The 21,930-nt window shown below is 34.9% G+C and overlaps 2 protein-coding genes across 2 annotated transcripts in view; one reads left to right on the top strand and one right to left on the bottom strand.

The window, feature by feature from the left end:
• Nucleotides 13,483-17,959, top strand: LOC109850929 (probable beta-1,3-galactosyltransferase 2). The gene is given in 12 exon segments (XM_020421013.1): nt 13,483-13,854; nt 14,773-14,869; nt 14,985-15,049; nt 15,164-15,375; nt 15,459-15,522; nt 15,701-15,773; nt 15,869-15,989; nt 16,400-16,430; nt 16,432-16,467; nt 16,564-16,689; nt 16,783-16,892; nt 17,697-17,959. Coding segments are annotated over 12 exon segments (1,212 nt in total). The 5' UTR covers nt 13,483-13,726; the 3' UTR covers nt 17,846-17,959.
• Nucleotides 19,624-21,930, bottom strand: part of LOC109850931 (autophagy-related protein 8C-like) — a 5,874-nt gene continuing 3,567 nt past the window's right edge. The window contains exons 3-6 of the mRNA XM_020421015.1: nt 20,796-20,851; nt 20,670-20,722; nt 19,993-20,111; nt 19,624-19,911 (exon numbers count right to left, since the gene is read on the bottom strand). Of these exons, the coding sequence (XP_020276604.1) occupies nt 19,814-19,911; nt 19,993-20,111; nt 20,670-20,722; nt 20,796-20,851 (326 nt within the window). The 3' untranslated portion in view covers nt 19,624-19,813. The remainder of the gene's footprint in view (nt 19,912-19,992; nt 20,112-20,669; nt 20,723-20,795; nt 20,852-21,930) is intronic.

The following is a 21,930-nucleotide window of genomic DNA, read 5'->3' as shown; positions in this document are numbered from 1 at the left end:
GTTGAAACAATTAAAACAACTAAACATGGGGGCAAAAATTATAGGTTATAGCTTCCAAAATCGTGTATTTTGGCCTTCGCGAAATATTTGCGAGGGGTTAAAACGTCTAAAAATTTCCACAAATCATGAGTTTTAGATCACAAAATCATGAACTTTGAACTTTGTGAAGTTATTGCCAACAGGTTAAAACTACTAAAAATTACCGAAAAATGTGGTTTATCGCATACAAAATTTTGAATTTTAACCTCCATGAAAGTATTTGCTAACAGGTCAAAAAACAAAAAATGGGGGGAACAATCATAAATTATAGCTTATGAAATCATGAATTTTTTTTCTCCACGAAATTGTTTGTGAACAGATCAAAATGACTGAAAATGGCCAAAAATCATGAGTTCAGCTCACAAAATTGTAAATTTTGGCTTCTATAAAATTATTTGCTAAGGTGTCAAAATAAATAAAATTGGGCAAAAATGACAAGTTATAGCTCAAGAAATTATAAATTTTAGCATCTATAAAATTATTTGCCAATAGGCCACTAAAAATATTTAAAAATCATGGATTATAGCTCATGAAAGCGTGACGCTTAGCATCCACGGACTATATTGCCAACAAGTTTAAACAACAAAAAAGGCAAAAAATTATAGTTTATAGCTCATGATATCATGAATTTTGCCCTCCATAAAATTATTTTCTAATGGTTTAAAACATCTAAATATGGTCAAAAATTGTAGGTCACAGCTGAGGAAATCAGATTTTTAGCCTACATGAAATTATTTGCAAAGAATTGATACAACTAAATATGGTAAAAATTATGGGTTATAGCTCACGAAGTTGTGAATTTTAGCCCTTTCAAATTTATTTTCCACTGAGGAGAGATACATAAAAATAGTCGAAAATCATGGGTTATAGCTCATGAAATTGTAAATTTTGACCTCTGTGAAATTATTTACCAATAGATCAAAATGACCAAAAATGAACAAAAATGACAAAAAATCATTGATTATTTCTTAAGAAACCGTGAAATTTGACCTCCACAAAATTATTAGCCAATAAGTCAAAGTGACTAAATATTGCCAAAAATCATGGATTAGCTCACAAAAACTTGATTTTTGGCCTCAGCAAATATATTTGCCCAAAAATTAAAGTAATTAAATATGGCAAAACTTGCAGGCTATAGCTCATGAAATCATGAATTTTAGGTTGCACTAAGTTATTTAATAAAAAAAATAAAACAACTAAAAATGGCCAGTAATTATGACTTATAACCCATGAAATTATGGACATTGGCCTTCATAAAATTATTTTCTAACGGGTTGAAACAACTGAAGCAACCCAAAATGGGTAAAAATTATGGGTTATAGTTCATTAAATCGTGATTTTGACTTCAGCAAAATTATTTGCCAAAGAATAAAAGCAACCACAAATCGCCAAAAATATTGAGTTGTAACTTATAAAATTGTGAAATTTGACATTCACAAATTATATGCCAATGTGTTGAAAGACTATAAATTGTCAAAAAGTTGGGTTATAGCTTATGAAATTTTAAGTCATGAATTTACCTTTTTCTGAAGATTTCTTGATGATGGCAAAAGGGAGGCAAGTCCAGGAGCTATATATCTTCAATAGTTGAAGGCTGAAGAGAGGATCTGAAACTTTTCACATCGACTAAGCTTAAGAGGTAAGAGAAAGAAGAAAATACTATGTTTCGTTTTAGGGCCTGTTCGTTTATTTCCTAAAAACCAAGAAATGTAAATGGAAAAGATGGAAATCTCAAAATAATCCATTTCTTTCATTTCCATCCCTAAAACCCACCCACAACATCCAATAAAATATTATTTTCATCCAACAACTCATCCACATCATCTAATAAAATATTATTTTCATCTAACCACTCATCCACCACATCTAATAAAATATTATTTTCATCTAACAACTCATCCACCACATCTAATAAAATATTATTTTCATCTAACAACTCATCCATCACATCTAATAAAATATTATTTTCATCCAAACATCACTCAACTCATCTCTTTTCATCATTTCAAATCACTCACATCATTGAATAAAATATTATAACAATTCACCTCATCTCATTAACATTTCATTTCTTTGTTTTCATCCCAAAAAGTTGTGAAAACACTTTTCTTAATCTTTCTTCACATCACCCAATAATACAATGACAACTCATCTCATCTCATTTCATTTCTTATTTTTAAGAATGAACCAAACAAAAGAAAACAACAAAACTACAGGAAATATGTTTCTTATAATTCATTTTCTTATTTTTTTCGCCAACCGAACAACATCAAAACTAGTTTTCTTAAAAAATCACTCACATCATCCAATAATAATGTGACAACTCATCTCATCTCATCTCCATTTCTTTGATTTCCTTTTTTTAGCCAACCAAACAATTCAAAAACCCATTTTTTTAGAAATAGTTTTCTATTTCTTTGATTTCCCATTTTTTTAAGGCAAACGAACAGGCCCTTAGAGTGAAATTCTCGGTTTATAAGCTAATGAAAGCTCAAAATGCAACTGTATTTATATACCTGAGGAAGTTTAGTTATGTGGATTATGTTGCATTTCATTTGCTGTACAGCTGTAATTGAGGGTTTAATTAACTTGATCAAAAAATTATCAAATATTTGACAATTATTCATCTAACTATTCGTTTAAATTCAAGTTCAGTTTTGTGGATATACTTCATAATAAAAACTTGGTGTCAAACCACTGTTAACACAAGATAGGCTGTTAACACAAGATAAACTGCTGAAAAGGGAGATTATTCAGTCAAACCACTGTGTCATGTGCACAGGAACAGAAGCTGAAAATAGAAACCATCTGTTTTTTTATTGTAAATTTTCTCAAGATATTTGGAACAAGATCATGGCTTGGATGCAATTCAAATGGAGAAGTTGTGATTGGAACCGACTAATGACCTGGTTTAGTTCCAACTTGCGGGGGAAGGGTTTCAAGGTCAGAGCTAAAAGAATGGTTCTCTCCTCTACAGTTTACACTATTTGGATGGAACACAACAGGAGGATTTTTCAGGGAAAGTTCTGTGAAGTTGAGCATCTTATCAAGACTATCAAAATAGATTTGAGGAGGATTTTTCAGGGAAAGTTCTGTGAAGTTGAGCATCTTATCAAGACTATCAAAATAGATTTGATGACAGTGATTCTTAATTGCACTTTGCCTAAGCATCTTATCAAGACTATCAAAATAGATTTGATGACAGTGATTCTTAATTGCACTTTGCCTACAGATTCCAAAGAATGGATACTCTCCTTATAATCTCTATAGGGTTTGGTTTCACTGATTGCAGCTGCTAAATATTTCGGATACGCTAAATGGCATTGTTTGTATTTTTTTTTCATAGATCACTCAGTTTCTTGAGTTCTTGATGTACGTAAACTTCCATACGGTTTAATGAATAAAAGCTTTCATTGACCAAAAAAAAAACTTGGTGTCATAAGCTGAGGATCCTTTTATCTCATTTGAACTATTAATTGTAACTTATGATGAATAGGCTTTTGACTAAACATTCCTTTCCTCTTCATAATAAAAACTTTCGATTCAAGGAGAGAAGCCCTTTGTTACTTTTGATGCTCTAGAGTTGAAGGGTAAGCGCATTTGATATTTGTTTTATATTTGTATTGGAGTGATCTCTTTGTCTTATGTTATATATACTTCTTTGAATTGCTACATACTTATCAACTTGCCTCTTTGTACTGTATGATGTGTCTTTGAACTGCTTTTTATTTTATCTGCAACTCTCCAATTATGGCTGATTAAGGAAATTCATTCATCTAATAATGCTGTAGAAAAATAATAAAAATAATAAAATAAATACATAAATAAATAATTTTCAGAACTGCTAATAGAAAGTATTTAGAACTATTTTCTGATATTTGTATAGATTCGAGCGAACGATTGCAAATGGGAATTATGAGATCCCTTCTATTACTAATTTTTTAGAGGTGGATAAGAATTCACTTCTAAAAGCTATTTGACAGAGAAAGGAAGCTAAAAAAATCTCTGTACATCTACATCAAACCATCTTCATACTGAATATGGGATTAAATGGATACAAATATTGATTCTCTACAAATATGCAAAGATGGAATGTCGGAATAATCATCAAGAAAGAAACACTTAATTAATGATTGTAAGATAACTCAATTGCTCAAATATGTCATAGAAAACTTGTAGCCTCTGCCAACAAATTAATCTAAATTTAGAACCAACACTAGTTAACATAGATGTATCTGAAGGATTCTCGCAATTGCTCATACGTCCCCCAAGGATTCTTGCAAGTTGGTATCTGAAGGACAAAATTGAAGACACCTTAGCGTTTACGGACATGTTAGCAGTCTCAAAGATTTGAGGGATTATATCTAAAAGACCCTTTAATTTAGGCATAAAAGCCAGCTGAAATATGTATCAAACTAATAATTAACAATCTTTGTGCGCTTTATACTTCCTTGGCTATCTCTATCATAAACTTCTTCACTGTCATAATGAGGAGCTGATCAGCTCGTTATGATCCCACTTCTCGTTACCTGCGGTTTTCCCGAAGAATATATAGTTTTCATCTGTACTTGTAATATAGCAAAACGAGAGACGGTGAGAATTATGGAGACCCATTTGATTGATTATAACGAAGTTTTGATCGATTAGAATTTCTTTTTTCACAGGAAGATGTTAATGAGATTGGTACGCAGCACTTGACGTTGACGAGTTTTCTTGATGCAGGAACGCTTTGAACCCTATGGAGCCAAATCAATGCTGAAATCTGTTATCTTTTTCATTGTAACTTGGTAGGATGATGGGTTATATATGCTAATGAATCATCTTCTTGATCATGAATAAGAGTTTACATGAAAAAAATTATATACCTTTTTATTGTGACATTCTAATTAATTTGATAAATGTTGATCGTGTAACACTATTTTCTTAATAAACGTTATAAGGATCGACAATAGCAATTAATTAAGCATCTTGTTTATGCAGGACTGCAGTTTGAATGTCATAATCTAAACAGCTAATAACTCTAAAATGTTTACATGCTGACACGCTAATTTGATAAGCATTGAACATGAAGCATTTAACTTTCGTGGGTGCCTCAAAGTTTGATAGACATTTGATAACAAGGGTTTTCTTGATGCAGGAAACAAAGAGGTTTCATGAAGACTTCAACAGTTTGAAGACCGGAGGGAACAGTGAATGAACTAAAAATTTTCACAGCTGGAGAAATATCTGGGAGATGGAGAGTAAAAGGTGGAGAAAGAAGAAAATACTTTCAGGGTTTTTTTTGGGGGGTGAAATTCACAGATCATAAACCAACGGGGGCTTAAAATTCTACTGGTTAATTACTTTATTTATATTTTATTATAGATAGAAATATTCAGTTATGTGGTTTGTTTTATGTTTTGCTATATCTGTAATTAGAGTGCAAGCTGACAGAATAATCAGAAATAAGCTTTGCTATAGGGACCCAAAATATGAGACCAACATGGGGTACAGATGAGATGTCCCCCTCCTATTGCATAATGCGCTGATCATTATTAATGATTGCTAACTCATTATGCAATAGGAGGGGGGCACCTCACATGTCCCCATGTTGGTCCCATATTTTGGGCACTTGGGGAATTTTTCATCAGAAATTATCCATCTTATTAAATAATGCTTATCGTCAAACAGACCTTAGCTTGCATTTGGTTTGCCTCAAACTCCTCAAGACAAATGAGATCTCTGTATCGGTTGCCTTATTGTTTTTTCGGTTAATTTAAGATGCACATTTCGTAGAACACATTTCGTCTTTGCTTAGTAGTAGGCCCTTATCTAATGGGCCGGTTGGGATGGAGCCCATATAATTTTCTTCCCATAAAAATGTAGACATATAAAATTTGTAACGGCCGACCAAACAAATTCAACTTATATTCGACACCCAACGATGTAAGTAAGACACTAGTAGGAAAGAACAATGTAATTAAGAAAACTTTCCCAAGGTGAGATGTTCGACCATTAAGGAATACATTTTCAATTAAACAACACGAGTGATTCAAACACCACAAAAAAACAAGTGTAAGCATATAAATGCAAACTCAGTGGAATATAGGGTGAACAGTGCATCATGGGACAGGGAGCCGACACATCACCTGTCCCGTGTAGGGTCCCATGTTTTTGGGTCCCTGTAGCACCACCCTATCTAAGTGTTACGTGGTGAGTAAGAGAGAGATCCTGCTGCAATTAGTATATTAATGATCAGTATATTTATTTCTTTGTTAGTATATTTTGTACTGAGATACTTTTTTGAAAAAGGAGTAAATGAAATTATGAATGACTACGTCTTTCACTCCCTTGCGTTGTCTTGTTACTCATTAAATATAATATAATCTAAAAATTTGAAATAGAAGAGGCTAACACATGCATGCATCTCCCAAAGATTGGAGCACATCATCAATGGACAAATCCAAAGAGGGGGCTATATCCTATATATAACACGTTACCCAAAATAAGCATCACCGGCCATCATTAAAGAAAAGCGGAAAAGGCCCAATAGCATGCGTAGTACTGGATTAAATTCTCCTTGATCTTTGGAGTTTTATAAGGTTTTAAGTGGGGGAACACGTTGCATGAGTAAAGAGATGATGGATCTAATCTTCATTTGATCTAAATGAGCAGTTTTTTGTGAGCCTTGCTTTATTGTTATTGTAACGTGGCAGACACAGACAAGGCTGGCCCTTTTAGAAAAGCGAGCCCATTACCAAGAAGTGGAGGATGTTTCAAGCATCCACAGTTATATCTTGCTTTGTTTCTACAATAGGGAGGGGGCATCTCACATGTCTCCTTCATTGATCCTATATTTTTGGTCCCTGTAGCAGCATTCTTCTACAAAATAAGTCCAAGTGATTATTTTGATTTTCAGCGTTATTTGCTTACAGGGGTAGTTCTTGTTTTGTATTAATATAATATATACTGTTTGTGCTGATTTAAAATTGATAATAGAATATTTTTACCTTTTCCTTGGTGCCTGTATAATTTCCTATTGACCACCCATTGTCTATATGTTCCCCCCCTCTAAGAGGCCATTTGGTTAGTTTTCCACAAAATCTAAAAAGAGAAAATTAGTAAAAAAAACACCTCAAAAGGGTTTTAATCTATTTCCTCCCCAATAACTGTGAAATGTGCTTCAATAAATTAGAGTCACGTCAACCAACGAGAGAGCGACCTCACTTTTTCTTGTGATTTTAAAGTCATAAACAAATTAAAATAAGAAACTTGGTGGAATTGATGGAAAACAGTACAAGATTGCATGAGTTTGTGGAATACAAAGCTTTGTCCGTAATTTTTTCTCTACTATATAATTATGTTATTTTTTGCATGATAATTTCATGTTAGGTCATAAATCAGTATCTATCCAGGACCTACAAAGCACATAATTTGAAGGAACTATGAGTGATATATATATATGAGCTGTGCTTGTTGAACAATCCGTATTTAACTAATAAAACCCGATCCAACAAGTCTTAATAAAGTAGAAGCAAAATCCATTTCCACCAATGGACCTTAATCAGTCCACGTCAAACAAGCACATCCCTGATCAGAAATTAATGAAGCCAAGCCATAGTTAAGAGGAGACTAATTAGCCCATGTCTAATATGCACCCCCATTATATAATCATTAATAATGTGAACAGTAATGATCAGTCCGTGTCCAATATGTCTCTAATTAAGAGCTTTGCTACAATGACCCAAAATATAGGGCCAATAGGGGGGACAAGTGAGGTGTCCACCTCCTATTGGATAATGAGTTGGCCATCATTAAAGACAAACATTAGTTCTCATTAATTAATAATAAAGAGGGACCAACCACTGTTAAGCTAGCTTTGTGTCGGCGATGAATCAAGTTCGCCTCTCTGTAAACTAAGTTGCATATATACGGGTAGAACCGTACGTACGAGCATCAAATACGTACGTACCTACGGTTACGCGATTAGAAAAATAAACCAAGATTATTCAGTTCGCCTCTCTGTAATCTCAGTCTGGTCTTTGCACAAAAGTTCTTAATTAGCTCAATCAATTTTGACCTATAAACTTCTAATCCTCTAGACTAATTAACATAGAAGTGGACCAATCTAGAGCCAAAATTGACCTAAGAACTTCCACTAAATCACACTTTGAAGTGGAGTAGTTACCAAATAGAAACAAATTAAACCGAGGAGAGAGAGAGAGAGAGAGAGAGAGAGAGAGAGAGAGAGAGAGAGTTGATGAGAGAAACATCCCATGTGTGGGATAACATTGGGTCACTCCCCATGCACGTGGTGATGGCAGCCAGCAGACGCCCCTTATGAGGTCTCTGTGGTTTCCAAGCTAGCTAATAATAAGCATCTGAACGCTTCCTCCTCGATCGGCATTATATATATATTCTGTCCATTAAAAATTTCTCCAAAATGATGAGCAGAAGCTGCAGCCTCTGCAAGTTTAAACTTCAAACCTTGGCATCTGTCATCTGCGATCATATATGCATTTTGTAGTCACGAAGTTATCAGAACGCCCTTGTATTTTTATCATATATTTTTTTAACTTGGAAAGTTTTTATTGTGATAACATTTTTCTAGAAGATAGTTAGAGACAACTGGAGTTGTATTAAATGAATACGACTAAATTGTTAATTAGGAAATAGCATGACAATGTAAAGAGTGTTTTTATGTGAAAATGTCAAAATTCAATCAAAATTTAATGGGCATACCTAAGGCAATGCCGGCATTTTTAGAGAGTGTACTATATATGTACTATTACAGTATTACTAATAGAGATATTTACACTAGAAATCAAACTACAGGTCTTTTAACTATAGATATGTGATATTTAATTATGTGCTTTTAACTCTGACCATATGTAGTTGGAGCCGGAGGGGTATAGTTGGCAAGCCAATTATATGAGGGCCAAGGACAATGTACATTGTTGAGTAACTTGAGTGTATGGTTATTATTGTTAATTAGTAATGACTATGACGATTTAATTAATTTTTCTTGATTTGGTTTTGATTTGCAAATTTTTTGAAATGGTTTGGTATAACAAGTTTGGGTAGCAACAGCAGTTTCAGAGGTCAACTTTGAAAGAAGAATGAATGCTTAAGAATTTTTTCTCTTTTTTAATTGGAAAAATTGCTTCAAGGCCCCAAATTTCAAAAGTCAGCGTGCCCCAGCCCCTCATACTTTTTGGTATGTGCTGTAGCCCCCAAAATTTGAAAAAATTGTGCCCCAGCCCCTCCCGCTCATATTTGGCCCAATTTTCTATGTATTTTACCCAAAAACCCAACTATATCCCTCCCCAAAATCATTGTCATTTCTCTCAAGGTCCTCTTCTTCCCCTTCATGGCCCCCGACCACATTCTCCCCATGCTCGACATGGCCGCTATCTTCGCCGCTCGTGGTGTCGACCGCGAGCCCTTCGACCACGTCCTCGCCGACCTCTCCCCCGACTGCGTCGTCACCGACGTGTTCCTCCCGTGGATCGTCGACGTTGTCGCCGAGCGTGGAATTCACAGGCTCTCCTTCCAAGGGACGAGTGCCTTCACCAACTACGCCTTTGACGTTCTTGGAAAGCTCAAGCCCCTCCAAACACTCTCGCCGGAGGCGGAGGACTTCATCCTTACCGGTCTCCCTCACAAAATCAAGATATTCAAGTCCCAAATCGACTCGTCAGCTGACACCGATCCTAAAAAAGGCCAATATGTTTGCCTCGATTAAAGACACTGAGCATAAGAGTTACAGCTTAATGCTCAACAGCTTTTATGAGCTCGAGTCCGAATACATCAACCACTATCAAAATGTCATCGGGCGAAAGGCTTAGCATATCTCGGAGCCTCAGGTTCTTCAGCTGGCATTGGGCCTCGATTTATAAGGGAACGTATGTTGCTAGGATACTGAATGGATGCAATAAAGGTGTTTGATGAAATTCCACACAAGAATGGTGTTGCTTGGAGATATGCTATACTATTAAAGCTTGAATTCATCAAAAGAATCAGCTTAACGTTTACATGTTTTATGTTAAATATAATTGAGAAATTGTTACTTTTAAATTATGAGAACCTAGTGTACCAAAAGATGAGATTAGGATAACATGTTCCTTTTTGCAATTTATTTGTAATCTGTTAACTAACACCATTATCCTGTTAACTATTAATCATTATCTATTAACTGTTATTTATAAACTGTTAACTACAATGAATTATTTGTTAATTATTATTTGTAAACTGTTAACTATAATCCATTATCTATTAACTGTTATTTATAATCAGTTAGTTGTTATTTGTAATCCATTATCCGTTAACTGCCATTTACCGTTAACTATTATTTGTAATCCATTATCTGTTAACTGTTATTTCAGGTCATATACACATTAATATAGTTCTCATTTAATATGTTAACTATAATACGTAGCATGTTAACATAATCCGTTAACACGTTAAGTGAGAACTATAATACATAAATTGATAACTGTAATGCATAAATTAATAACTATAATATGTAGCATATTAAACGAGAAATATATTAACTTATTATAGTTAATATAATCCGTTAACACGTTAATATAGTTATCAATTTAGCAATTAAGGTTAACATAGTTTATTATAGTTAATATAATCCGTTAACACGTTAATATAGTTATCAATTTAGCAATTAAGGTTAACATAGTTCTCATTTAACGTGTAAACGGATTATCACGTTAATATAGTTATCAATTTAGCAATTAAGGTTAACATAGTTCTCATTTAACGTGTAAACGGATTATGTTAACATGTTAATATAGTTCTCATTTAATGTGTTAACTATAAATATGTTAAAATGTTAACTATAACACGTTAATATAGTTCTCATTTAACGTGTTAACATGTTAACATGTTAGCTATAACACGTTAATATAGTTCATTTACGTATTATAGTTATCAATTTATGTATTATAGTTCTCATTTAACGTGTTAACGAATTATGTTAACATATTATGTATTATAGTTAACATGTTAAATAAGAACTATATTAACGTGTATATGACCCGAAATAATAGTTAATGGATAATGGATTACAAATAACAGTTAACGGTAAATGACAGTTAACGGATAATGGATTACAAATAACAGTTAACGGATAATGGATTATAGTTAACAATTTACAAATAACAGTTAACGAATAATTCATTATAGTTAATAGTTTATAAATAATAATTAACGAATAATGATTAATAGTTAACATGATAAGGGTGTTGGTTAATAGATTACAAATAACAGTTAACATATAATGGATTATAGTTAACAGTTTACTAAATATAGTTATCAATTTACCAATTAAGGTTAACATGTATTATAGTTAACATGTTAAATGAGAACGTTCACACATGAGCGTCATATAGAACCGATGCATTTTGTTCAACATGAATATAGCTGCCTGGATTTTTCTCTTTTACCATGCCCTCATACCTAGAAAAGTAACAAGCAACCATCCAAAGTTAACATGTTATCATTATAACTTAACAAGCAAACTTCGAAAGTTAACATGTTATTAGTGTAACTTAACAAGTGAACAAAGAAAGTTAACATGTTTCCGATGACATAACAAATAATGATTAATAGTTAACAATTTTACTCAACCAACAAAGAAAGTTAACATGTTTCCGATGACATAACAAATAATGATTAATAGTTAACAATTTTACTCAACCAAACACTTGATGATAACAAAAGTCGATGACATAACAAATAATGATTAATAGTTAACAATTTTACTCAACCAAACACTTGATGATAACAAAAGTCGATTTCAAGTAACTGAATTGCTACATCCTCAAACACTTGGCACAAAAACGTATGACGAACAACGAAACGCATCATTAATTTGATAATTACATATTTTACTCAACCAAAAACCTCCCCTAAATCCAATAAACAACAGGAGTTCACCAAATTAGCGCAAATGATAAAAGAGTCTCATCCATTCATCCAAACCTCTTGAAATTCGAAAAAAATAATCTAATTAACCGTAACTTTTCCCACCATTCCAGCTCCCTGTTGAGGGGAGCAGTAGAAGCTAGCTGTAGGACCCTTTCTCCTTCAGCGTCACATTGTAGGTCTCGCTGGGGACATTCAGCAGGTCCTCCTCGCTCATCGAGATCGCCCCCGCGTCGACCCCCAACGGGATCTCGTTCTCGTCGAACACCACGTTGTGGGGGAACCCAGTGTTGTTCTTGAACACGATCTCCTAGCCCGGGGCGACGCTCAGCTGGCTCAGCACGAACGCTCGCGACCCATCGCCGCCGCCGAGGAGGACCTCGACGACGAGCGCGCTGCTGGAGAGCACCATAATTTTTTCTGGCGTTTGGGGGCTTGAGGGGATTAGGGTTGGAGGGAAGAGGTTTGAAGAAGAAGTGGGGAGGGCTAAAGTTGGGTTTTTGGGTAAAAAACATACAAAAGTGGGCTAATTATGAGCTGGAGGGGCTGGGGCATAATTTTTTTGAAATTTGGGGGCTGCAGCACATTACAAATATTATGAGGGGCTGGGGCACATTGTTTTTTGGGTTTTGGGGCCTTGAAGCAATTTTTCCTTTTTTATTTTTTTATCATCTATTCATTTATTTACTTTGGTTATGTACGTTTAATTCATAATTTGTTTTCTAAAGATGTTATGTTGTGCTTACTAAATGCCAACTCGTTGAAGAGGGTAAGACTAAGAAGAACAATAAACAAGGAGATATTTGGTGAAACTTCATAATCAAGTATTGAATAAATTAGACATGAATACTTCTCTTGTTCATTTGCTTTTTTCTGCACATCTCTTTATGCTTCAAAAGGAAACCATAATAATGAACAATGTAACAGCTCATTAATTCTTTTCCCACCCTTCCATTTTTCTCAATGTATAACATTAATTTCTTCATCTATTCGTAGTCAAAAAGATTTTAAGAAAATGACATTTCTAGGCTAACATTATTACACACCCAAATCTATGTTTTTGAGCAATGGAAGAGAAAGTAAAAGGAATAAAAGTTCATGCCCAAATGGGACATATTCTCTACTTAGTTATGTTAAGCAATTATAAACGCTACTCTTACTACAAATAGAGTAGTTACCATAATGTAATTTATCAAAAAAATTTCAATCTACAAAAATTCCATACGTAGACACAATAATGATCCCTTTAGATCTAGAAACCAAGAAAAAGTTTGCAATCATAGGTTTAATGATTGAACCCTAAGATCCACACACAAAATTTAGCATGTGCAATTTTTTTGTAAGAACCACCAAATTGCATCAAAAGTTTGCAAAATTTCCCCAAACTTCAACACGGGCACCACACGCAGCCAGAGCGTATCAAATTACGGACCCAAATCGAGGGGCATTTGTGTCATTTTCCCCGACCGCTCTGATGGATTTGGTTCGTTTAAATCCAGAGAGCATTTGGTGCTCAAACTAAACCTTTCTTTTTCTTCCTCTTTTGTTCTTTTCCTTCCTACAACTCCACAGTTGGTGGCTCTTTTTCATTCTTCAACGCCAAGGGAGGAAATTTCCGCAGCAGCTGTCGTCAAAATCGCAGCTTTAGAAGTCCTGTGTGCTTCACATTGGATTTCACTGTAGAATTTGAGATGGGTAGTAGAAATTGGAGGTGTTTGCTGCTTTCTTTATAGCGGAGAATAAAGGGGAGGAAGTTAAGATCACGGTGATGAGTTCTAATAGGAGTAGAAGTGGAGGATTTGGAGGAGAGATTTCTTCGAAGAGCATGGTTTCGAAGAAATGGACCTTCTTGTTTTGTCTTGGGAGTTTTTGCGCTGGCCTGTTGTTCACAAATAGGTAAAAATTGGCTGCGTTTTTGGTGTTTTAAGCTACTTTTGTTGTTTATAGTTAGTTTCTGAACCTGGGATTTGCTTAATTTGATGGTTTGTGTCATCTTTTGAGATGGGTATTGCGTTTAATTTGAGAATTTAGTGGCTTCGTTCACTCTTTTGCTCTTTTGAATTAGTTTTTTCAACTGGGTTTGTTTATTTTTTTTGCTATATGTAGTGCTTTAATTAATTTTGAACTTTAGTAAGCTTCTTTGTTGGCTTCAAATTTTTTTTTTTTGCACTTTTAAGGTAAGCTAGGATCTAAGTTAATAATGGATCTGGAATGTGATCTATGTCTTTGTCCAATTTAAAGAATATAGATTCAAGATTATTGATTCATGGTGTTCGCAATGGCAATAACGGCGAGCATGGGAGAGTGAAATTTTCGAGTAACTAGTTAATGAGTTCTTTGCCATGGAAATGATTGCTAAACAGAAACCCAAAATTATCTGGGTATGTTTTGATGGTGGTGATTGTTAGTAAAACCTAAGTTTTAAAGAACCTTAAGATTCATAAATATCAAAGAGGGGGCAAGTGCAATGGTTATATCTAGTTTTGCTTTGTTTCTACTATGATCATTGTATTGGCATGGAATACGCTTGGGATCAATAGTATTAGTATATCTTCGAATGTATATGCTTGTTGTTGAGCAAACACAGTGAACGTCTCAAACATGCTAAAATAAGTCGTTTCATTTCAGAAGAACTTCATTGATGAAAGTTCTATTTTCTCTCCCATTCATTAGTTAAAAACATTAAAGATGCATGCAGTTTTTTTTTTTGCTTTTAGCATGTAATGTAGATTTATTTGCTTTAATTTAGCACCAATAACTGTTGGTAGCTTGTAAAGCATGCATTGCTTATGTAAATTCTGAAATTGGTACCAGAATGTGGACGTTACCTGAAGCAAAAGACATCATCAGGACAACTGGAACTGAAGATAATAAGATGAAGCTTGTTGCCAGTGATTGTAATTTACAACCTGTGAGCATCTTTGCCTCCTTACAAATTTTATCAGTTCAAACTTTATTACTTGCTATCCTCGAAAAGACCTCAAAGATTCCATCAATATCATTAATATTCAATTTTTGGCCTGCAGATGACTCAAATGCAAGAGCCTAAGAAAATCATAGGAGAAGATTCTAAGACACAAAATGCTATACAGTAAGCTTGATTTTTAGTGTGCTTTAACCCGTTGCATTTTTACTCAAAATGAATCCTTTCTTATTTGATATATATTTAATAAATATTCTCAACTATCGAACTTCTGATTGGCAGGGCTTTAGATAAAGCTATATTAAATTTAGAAATGGAATTAGCGGCAGCGAGGGCTGCTCAAGATTCTATACTTAACGGGTCACCATTGTCAGATGACTCAAAGACTATTGAATCTGGTAGAAGACGTAAATATTTAATGGTTGTGGGAATTAATACTGCTTTTAGCAGTCGTAAGCGAAGAGACTCAGTTCGTGCTACTTGGATGCCATATGGTTTGTGCTTCATACTTGTACTTGCAATCTTATTAAAATTTAGAGTTAATGGTTTACTAATTAATCCATATTGGAACAAAAAGGTGAAAAAAGAAAGAAGCTGGAGGAAGAGAAGGGCATCATCATTCGTTTTGTTATTGGCCATAGGTGGGTTTTCAACTTATTTTACTTTACAATAAATCACAATATGTTCTCAGAGTGAACTTTTGATGTGGAGTTGTTTTTGCTAAGTTGCAAAAATTGACCCTTAATATATGAGGATTTGTTTTTGCTAAGTTGCAAAAGTCGATAAATTGGAAACTAATTACTTGAGATTTTTAAATAGTTCTACATCAGGTGGTATCCTCGATAGAGCAATTGAAGCTGAGGATAGAAAGCATGGGGACTTCATGAGGCTGGTAAGTTGATTTTTTTCCCTCTAAATATTATTCATGGACCATTTTTTTCCCCTTGAAATAACTATAGACTCAAAAACTTTATTTGCTCTTTACAGGATCATGTTGAAGGATATCTTGAATTGTCAGCCAAGACCAAAATATATTTTGCTACTGCTGTCTCTATGTGGGATGCTGAGTTCTACATCAAAGTTGACGATGATGTACATGTAAATATAGGTGAATATCTGTATTCCAGACCTTGGTAATTCCGTTCTTGTACTAGTTTCATATCATCATATTTGTTTTTTTCTATCCCTTTTTTCGTTTGTTTGATATGCTAAATAATCAGTTTGTTCATGCTTCAGCTTTTCAATACCGATGGTTCTCAATCTTAATAATTCAATTATCACTTAAGAGACTTATTTTAAGTACATCATTTCAACCCTATGGGTTAATACATATTTAATTGCTTCTTTATAAAATAGTACTAGACAATTTTTTTTTACAAATGCCATGTCCATATATATGCACAAGTAAATGGCTATTTATTTTCTTGATTTCTGATTTATAAATGAAAATATTTTTTTGATGAAATTTGTTTACGAACATATTGTTATCTGAATCTTCTCCTTTTCATTCTATTTCAGCAACCCTTGGAACTACTTTAGCTAGGCATCGTTGGATGCATGAAGTCTGGTCCTGTTCTTGCTCAAAAGTAAGAAATCCTATATGAATCCATATAAGAAAAACAAGCAGTAATTGAATAGTGTTTGTACTAAAAGTTCCCAAAAAAAATTCACATTTTCCATAGGGGGGTAAGATATCACGAACCTGAGTATTGGAAATTTGGGGAGGCTGGAAACAGATACTTCCGTCATGCCACTGGCCAGTTATATGCAATTTCCAAAGATCTTGCCACTTACATATCCATGAACCAGTAAGCGCACTTTCGCATGCACTTTGGAAAGATCTTCATTGATTTTTCTGTGATATTAGGATCAGTTTTTTAATGGAATTTCTTTTATTTTAGGCACGTGCTACATAAGTATGCAAATGAGGATGTTTCATTGGGAGCTTGGTTCATAGGATTAGATGTGGAGCATATTGATGACCGCAGATTATGCTGTGGTACTCCTCCTGGTAAGTTCTTAAACCACATTAGGTTAAAAAATGTATTTCATTTATATAAGTAGAATTCATAGTTAGTAAGAAACGTAATGTCTTACCAAAAAAGGCATTCTGTTTAACTTTTCACCATCGGGCTCTTTGCAATGAATAGTATATAAATAAGTAATAAATATACAGGGATGAAATATTAGATCGCTTAATTTTTGTTTAATTTTAGTTCAATTTTGTAGTCACTTACTTAGTCTTGGTACAAATTGTATTTCTCGTGAAATGATTAACTGCAGATAAACTCCCTATACTATTGCGAGATTGAACTTACTATCCCTGAAGCTCTATTGTTGTAGAAAGGCCCTATGTTCTATTGCGAAAATGAACTTACTGCCCATATAGTTCTATTGTTGGATGTAGACCCTATGAAAGAGTTCTACTTTTTTCAGATAGACCCCCTAAGTGAAGATTTATTGTTGTAGATAGACCTCCCGGAAAGGTCAACAAAATTTCACGCAGGTGCTCTATCTGCTGCGGCTAGTCAGTTCAATTTGGTGATAGTAAAGGGGGTCTATCTGTAACAATAGAGCTACAAGGGTAGTGAGTTCAATTTGGCGATAATACTGGGGTCTAGCCGCAATTAACATGAAACGGTCAAGAGCTTTAAATACTCTCGAAACCTCTGTTTAACTCATGATATCTCTATAGGAAGTTTCTCCACTAACCACAACATCATCTAGAACTATATACTTACCATTTTCCGATATAGCTTGCCCATTTACGTCCCAATGACATTTTTGTAACAGACAACTTGAATACTATCTGCAGATTGCGAATGGAAAGCTCAAGCGGGCAATCTCTGTGTTGCCTCATTCGATTGGAGTTGCAGTGGCATTTGCAAGTCAGCGGAGAGGATCTCTGAGGTTCATCGCCGCTGTGGTGAAGGGGAGAATGCTCTCTGGAGTGCATCCTTTTGATGATTACAGTCAATCAGTTACCTTCAAGGTAAATTCAATTGTGTATGTAGAGCTTGACGAAATTGTACGTAATTGAGGGAATTTTCATGTTTTAATGGAGAAAGATCCTTCAATTTTGTATCTTAGCAATTGTTTATGGCTGCCAATAATAATTAATAAGTTGCTAATTTTGGTCATAAGTTTTTGCTTTAGTACCACATCGGAGACTTTAAAAAATTACCAAATTATTTGGTAAAAGCTGTTATTTGGTACTCCTATAGTGGAGGGTTGTTACCTTGAGTTCATCCTAAAATAAAGGAGGTAGTTATTGAATATTTCAGGAAATCTCTTGTGATTACCAAATTAGCTAAATATATGATTTCTATATTCTTATGTATATATATTTTCTCTCAGTTTGACTGAGGCAGCTGTGAATTTCCTCTCATTATATCAGGAAATAATTATAACCAAAGCCAAGCAAGTTTCCCCAAGCCTGGCCTCCTCTTAAAAGATACGAAGATACTTATTTTTCAAGAATTAAAAAGGAAAAAAAAAGCAATTAGTCCCATAGATCAAATTCCCTCTCCAGGTGACAAAGTTTCTATTTTACCTCTATTTGATTTGTTCATTGCGGTTTTTTTTCCTGGGTAATGAAGAGATTGTCATATTATTTACATCTGATGCTATGTTGAGGCTAATGTTTTGGACTGGAGTAGCTTATGATTCTATGCGCTAAAATATTGTTTTCCTTATGGTTTATCATTTCGAGCTTCACGCTTGGTGCTTTTAATGATGTCAAAGAGTTCGTGGAGATTATCGTATATTGTGGATCTATATTTATAACAAAGCAATGCATCTGAATATAGACATTCAGCAATTTTCAAAAAGAATTTTTCTGCTTAAGAAAATGCACATATCATCCTACGTTGGAGGCAGCGATGTCATTTTCACCTCCTTTGAGTTCTTTTTGAGTTGATTACTGATAGAACCCCTACAACATCACCTGATCTGAACTTACTACCTGTCTAGTTTTATTTTCGTGGATAAACCCCCTGAGTGATTTTTTTTTCTCTCCCTTTTGCCTCAGAGAGAAAATTGTCTTTTGACAAATAGAGCCCCTTAGAGTGTCTACAAAAGTAAAACTAGAGGGATAGTAAGTTTGATACAGCAATTTACCGACTCTTTTGTCAGTAGAGAATGAGTCAAGAGGCACCAAGCTGGGCTGATCAATGGAGCACGAACGGAGGATTCGAGCACTGTGACAACGAATACGGGCCTGAGAGGAGCGACAGCAAGGGGAAGAAGATGGCGAGCGTGAAGTCTGCTGCGTCCGCTGGGCTTGGCAAGGCGAAGGTGGCAGCCACGGCGGGAGCCAACAAGATGAAGAGTGGCACCAGCGTTGGACTCAGCTGGGTCAAGAGCCAGTACCAGAAGAGGACCTCCAAATAGATGAGAATCTTCGTTTGGGTTGTTGCCTTACCAGTCGCAACTTTATTCCTTGTTTCTTTTCTCTGTTTGGATTGAATTATTCTTGGTGAACAAATTGATCATATAACGCATCAGATTCTGGGAAATAAATTATGTTAGTAGTCCATAGCACAATTCAATCCAGCTGAAGATAAACAAGTAGGTTTCGCATTTTCAAATGCTCCGTTTTGCTCAGTATCCTGAAGGCAATGCAACAGCAAGTAGCTTGATGATGCTCACAACAGCAGGATGATGCATAATGCAGCACATCAAAATGTTGTTTAAGCGGAACAAACAATAACTTAAATCAATCAACAGCAAGACTGCACCACTAAAATAACTGAAATCACCACCAATATAGAAATAAGTATTTAAATTCCAAATAAATCCAGAAACCTACAGATTTCATATCTACATCTCATTAAGATTGTGATCTCCAAAAGTCAGAAGCTGGAAATGAGAGTACATACACCCCTCCACCCAAGTTTCTATTCAGAGAGGGAAAAGTAAAAGACTAATCCCTTAGAATAACATCCCAAATGTGTTCTCCCCGCTGTAAGTCATGTAAAGAAATCCATCTTCATCCTTGTTCTCCTCATAGATTGCAGACATCATTGCAGCTGCCAAAACAATTTAATCAGGATATATAAAAGTACAGATGAAAGCAACTTAAACGGAGTAAAAGATTTATTCTCTCTCACCAGTTGGTGGCAAAGTGTTCTTGACAAAAATGAAAACAGCCCTCTCAGCACCCAGCCCGATCCTCTTTCGAACAACATACACAAACTGACCAACAGTCAAATCAGCTGGAACTAGGTACCTGAATCATCAAACAACCACTTTTAGTTAAGAGCTGATATAAGTGAGCATAATATCGGTCTAAGGTTCAATAGCGGCATTGACACAAGAGTAGATGAAAAGCTTTAGCAAAGATTTTTCAGAGAATAAACTTAATTAATAACCTTATAATATCACTCGCCTTCTGTGCAACTTCAGTATCAATAAATTGGACGGCTAAGCAAATAACTATAAAATATCTGATATTTCAAGTGACAACACTATGTTATTTTTGTATCATTTTGCAGTTACGAGTTGGATACATGAAGAGTTCTTTATCTTATTCATCAGAAGGGTGTGAGGTGGTTTGGAGATGAAGTAAAATCAAAATTAATTGCCCCAGCATCAAAGGGGAAAATAATTCCATGATTAAATAGTGTTCTAAAAGAATACCATATGGCTGGACTTCAGGGGAGGCAATATGCACTTGGGATAACAGTAATGAGAACTTCAGTGTAAAAAGGTAAATTTCAAGCGCCTATTATTTGACTCAATATTTAAACAAAAGGGGTTTCAGAACAAGTGCAGCTAAAGAACTTACTTCTTCTTATCAATGTCCGGAACATCACTCCTTTCTGCTTTCTCAACAATCACCTAGTACATGGTCATTTAAGATTAAAAACTCATTATTATACAATATCAAAGACCAAAATACAATAATACTTGCTGGAATTCTGTCCGGATACTTGTCTCTAATACGAGCAGCTTCTGCCTGCCTCCTTTCTGCATTGCAGAATGACAATTTCTGGTTAGCTAAAAGATGATAGGTGTTTGACAACAATATTAAATAGAAAGTGCAGAAGGCCGCCAATTTTCACAGTAACAGCTTTCATAAGTATAGCATGGTGAATGACGATCAAAACCACTGACATTTGACAAAAGAAATTGTCTTGTGTATAACACAAACTGAGTCTGAAGATACTCATAAGTCCACAGCTCAAAAGGTGAAGCATTTATTGCTCACGAACCATCAAAGCTCACCCAATGCACAGCAACTCAGGAATCCTGAGAACTTAAAATATGCTCAAAGCATCTTTCTACTAGACAAAAATGAGGAGAGAGATGCTAAAAGCCAATAATTCATTGAATCTTTGGGACACTTGCTAGAGGACCAAAGCATCGGGACTGGCAGTACCTCTTCCAATACCAGCAAAAATTTGAGAGTATATAGCCATGGATTTTATCACAAGCCTGCCTAGTGAGAACATTAAAAGTGTGACATTTGCGGATTGTAGACCAACACACACATTTCTTCTCTTTGGCCCACTAGCCTGATACTTACTCGGTACTAATGCCAGCTCAGGTATTCTTTACCAAAGTGTATAGTTGGCAATAGACATCTAGTGTCTACCATTTGTTGCGGCAAGAGGTTTAAATTTCAGCACTGTGAATTAAAACATAGCACTGCACGTTATTCTCAAATTGATGGCCAATTTGAGACCTAACAAGAGTTGGGGTTGTTATTTGAGATGGTTTTGTTTTCACAATCCTAAACAATAAGTTAATGAAGAGCTTAGCTAAACTTTGGTATAACCCTGATTGGAAGATGTCTACCCGCTGACTCCTTCAAGGTTGTGTGTGTAAGATAACCTCCGACCTTGTTGAGCTGTCTCCAAAGCTATCAAAGTCTGTACAAGTTGTGATGGAGCATTTTTCACAAGGGAGGTAGCTTTGCAATTCCTATATGATGGCCTCGGCAAGGCTAGAGAGAAGGCGAAGAGCTTGCAGATCAATACAAAATTGACAGGACTTCCAAGCTAGGTAGTCAGTCTATCTTGAATTTTACTCCGATCAGTCAGTCA

This window comes from Asparagus officinalis, chromosome 7 (genome assembly GCF_001876935.1).
Source record: "Asparagus officinalis chromosome 7, Aspof.V1, whole genome shotgun sequence".
In the NCBI taxonomy this organism is placed as follows: Eukaryota; Viridiplantae; Streptophyta; class Magnoliopsida; order Asparagales; family Asparagaceae; genus Asparagus; species Asparagus officinalis.
Note: the sequence above shows the minus strand (reverse complement) of the source record. Positions and strands in the feature narration are given on the sequence as shown.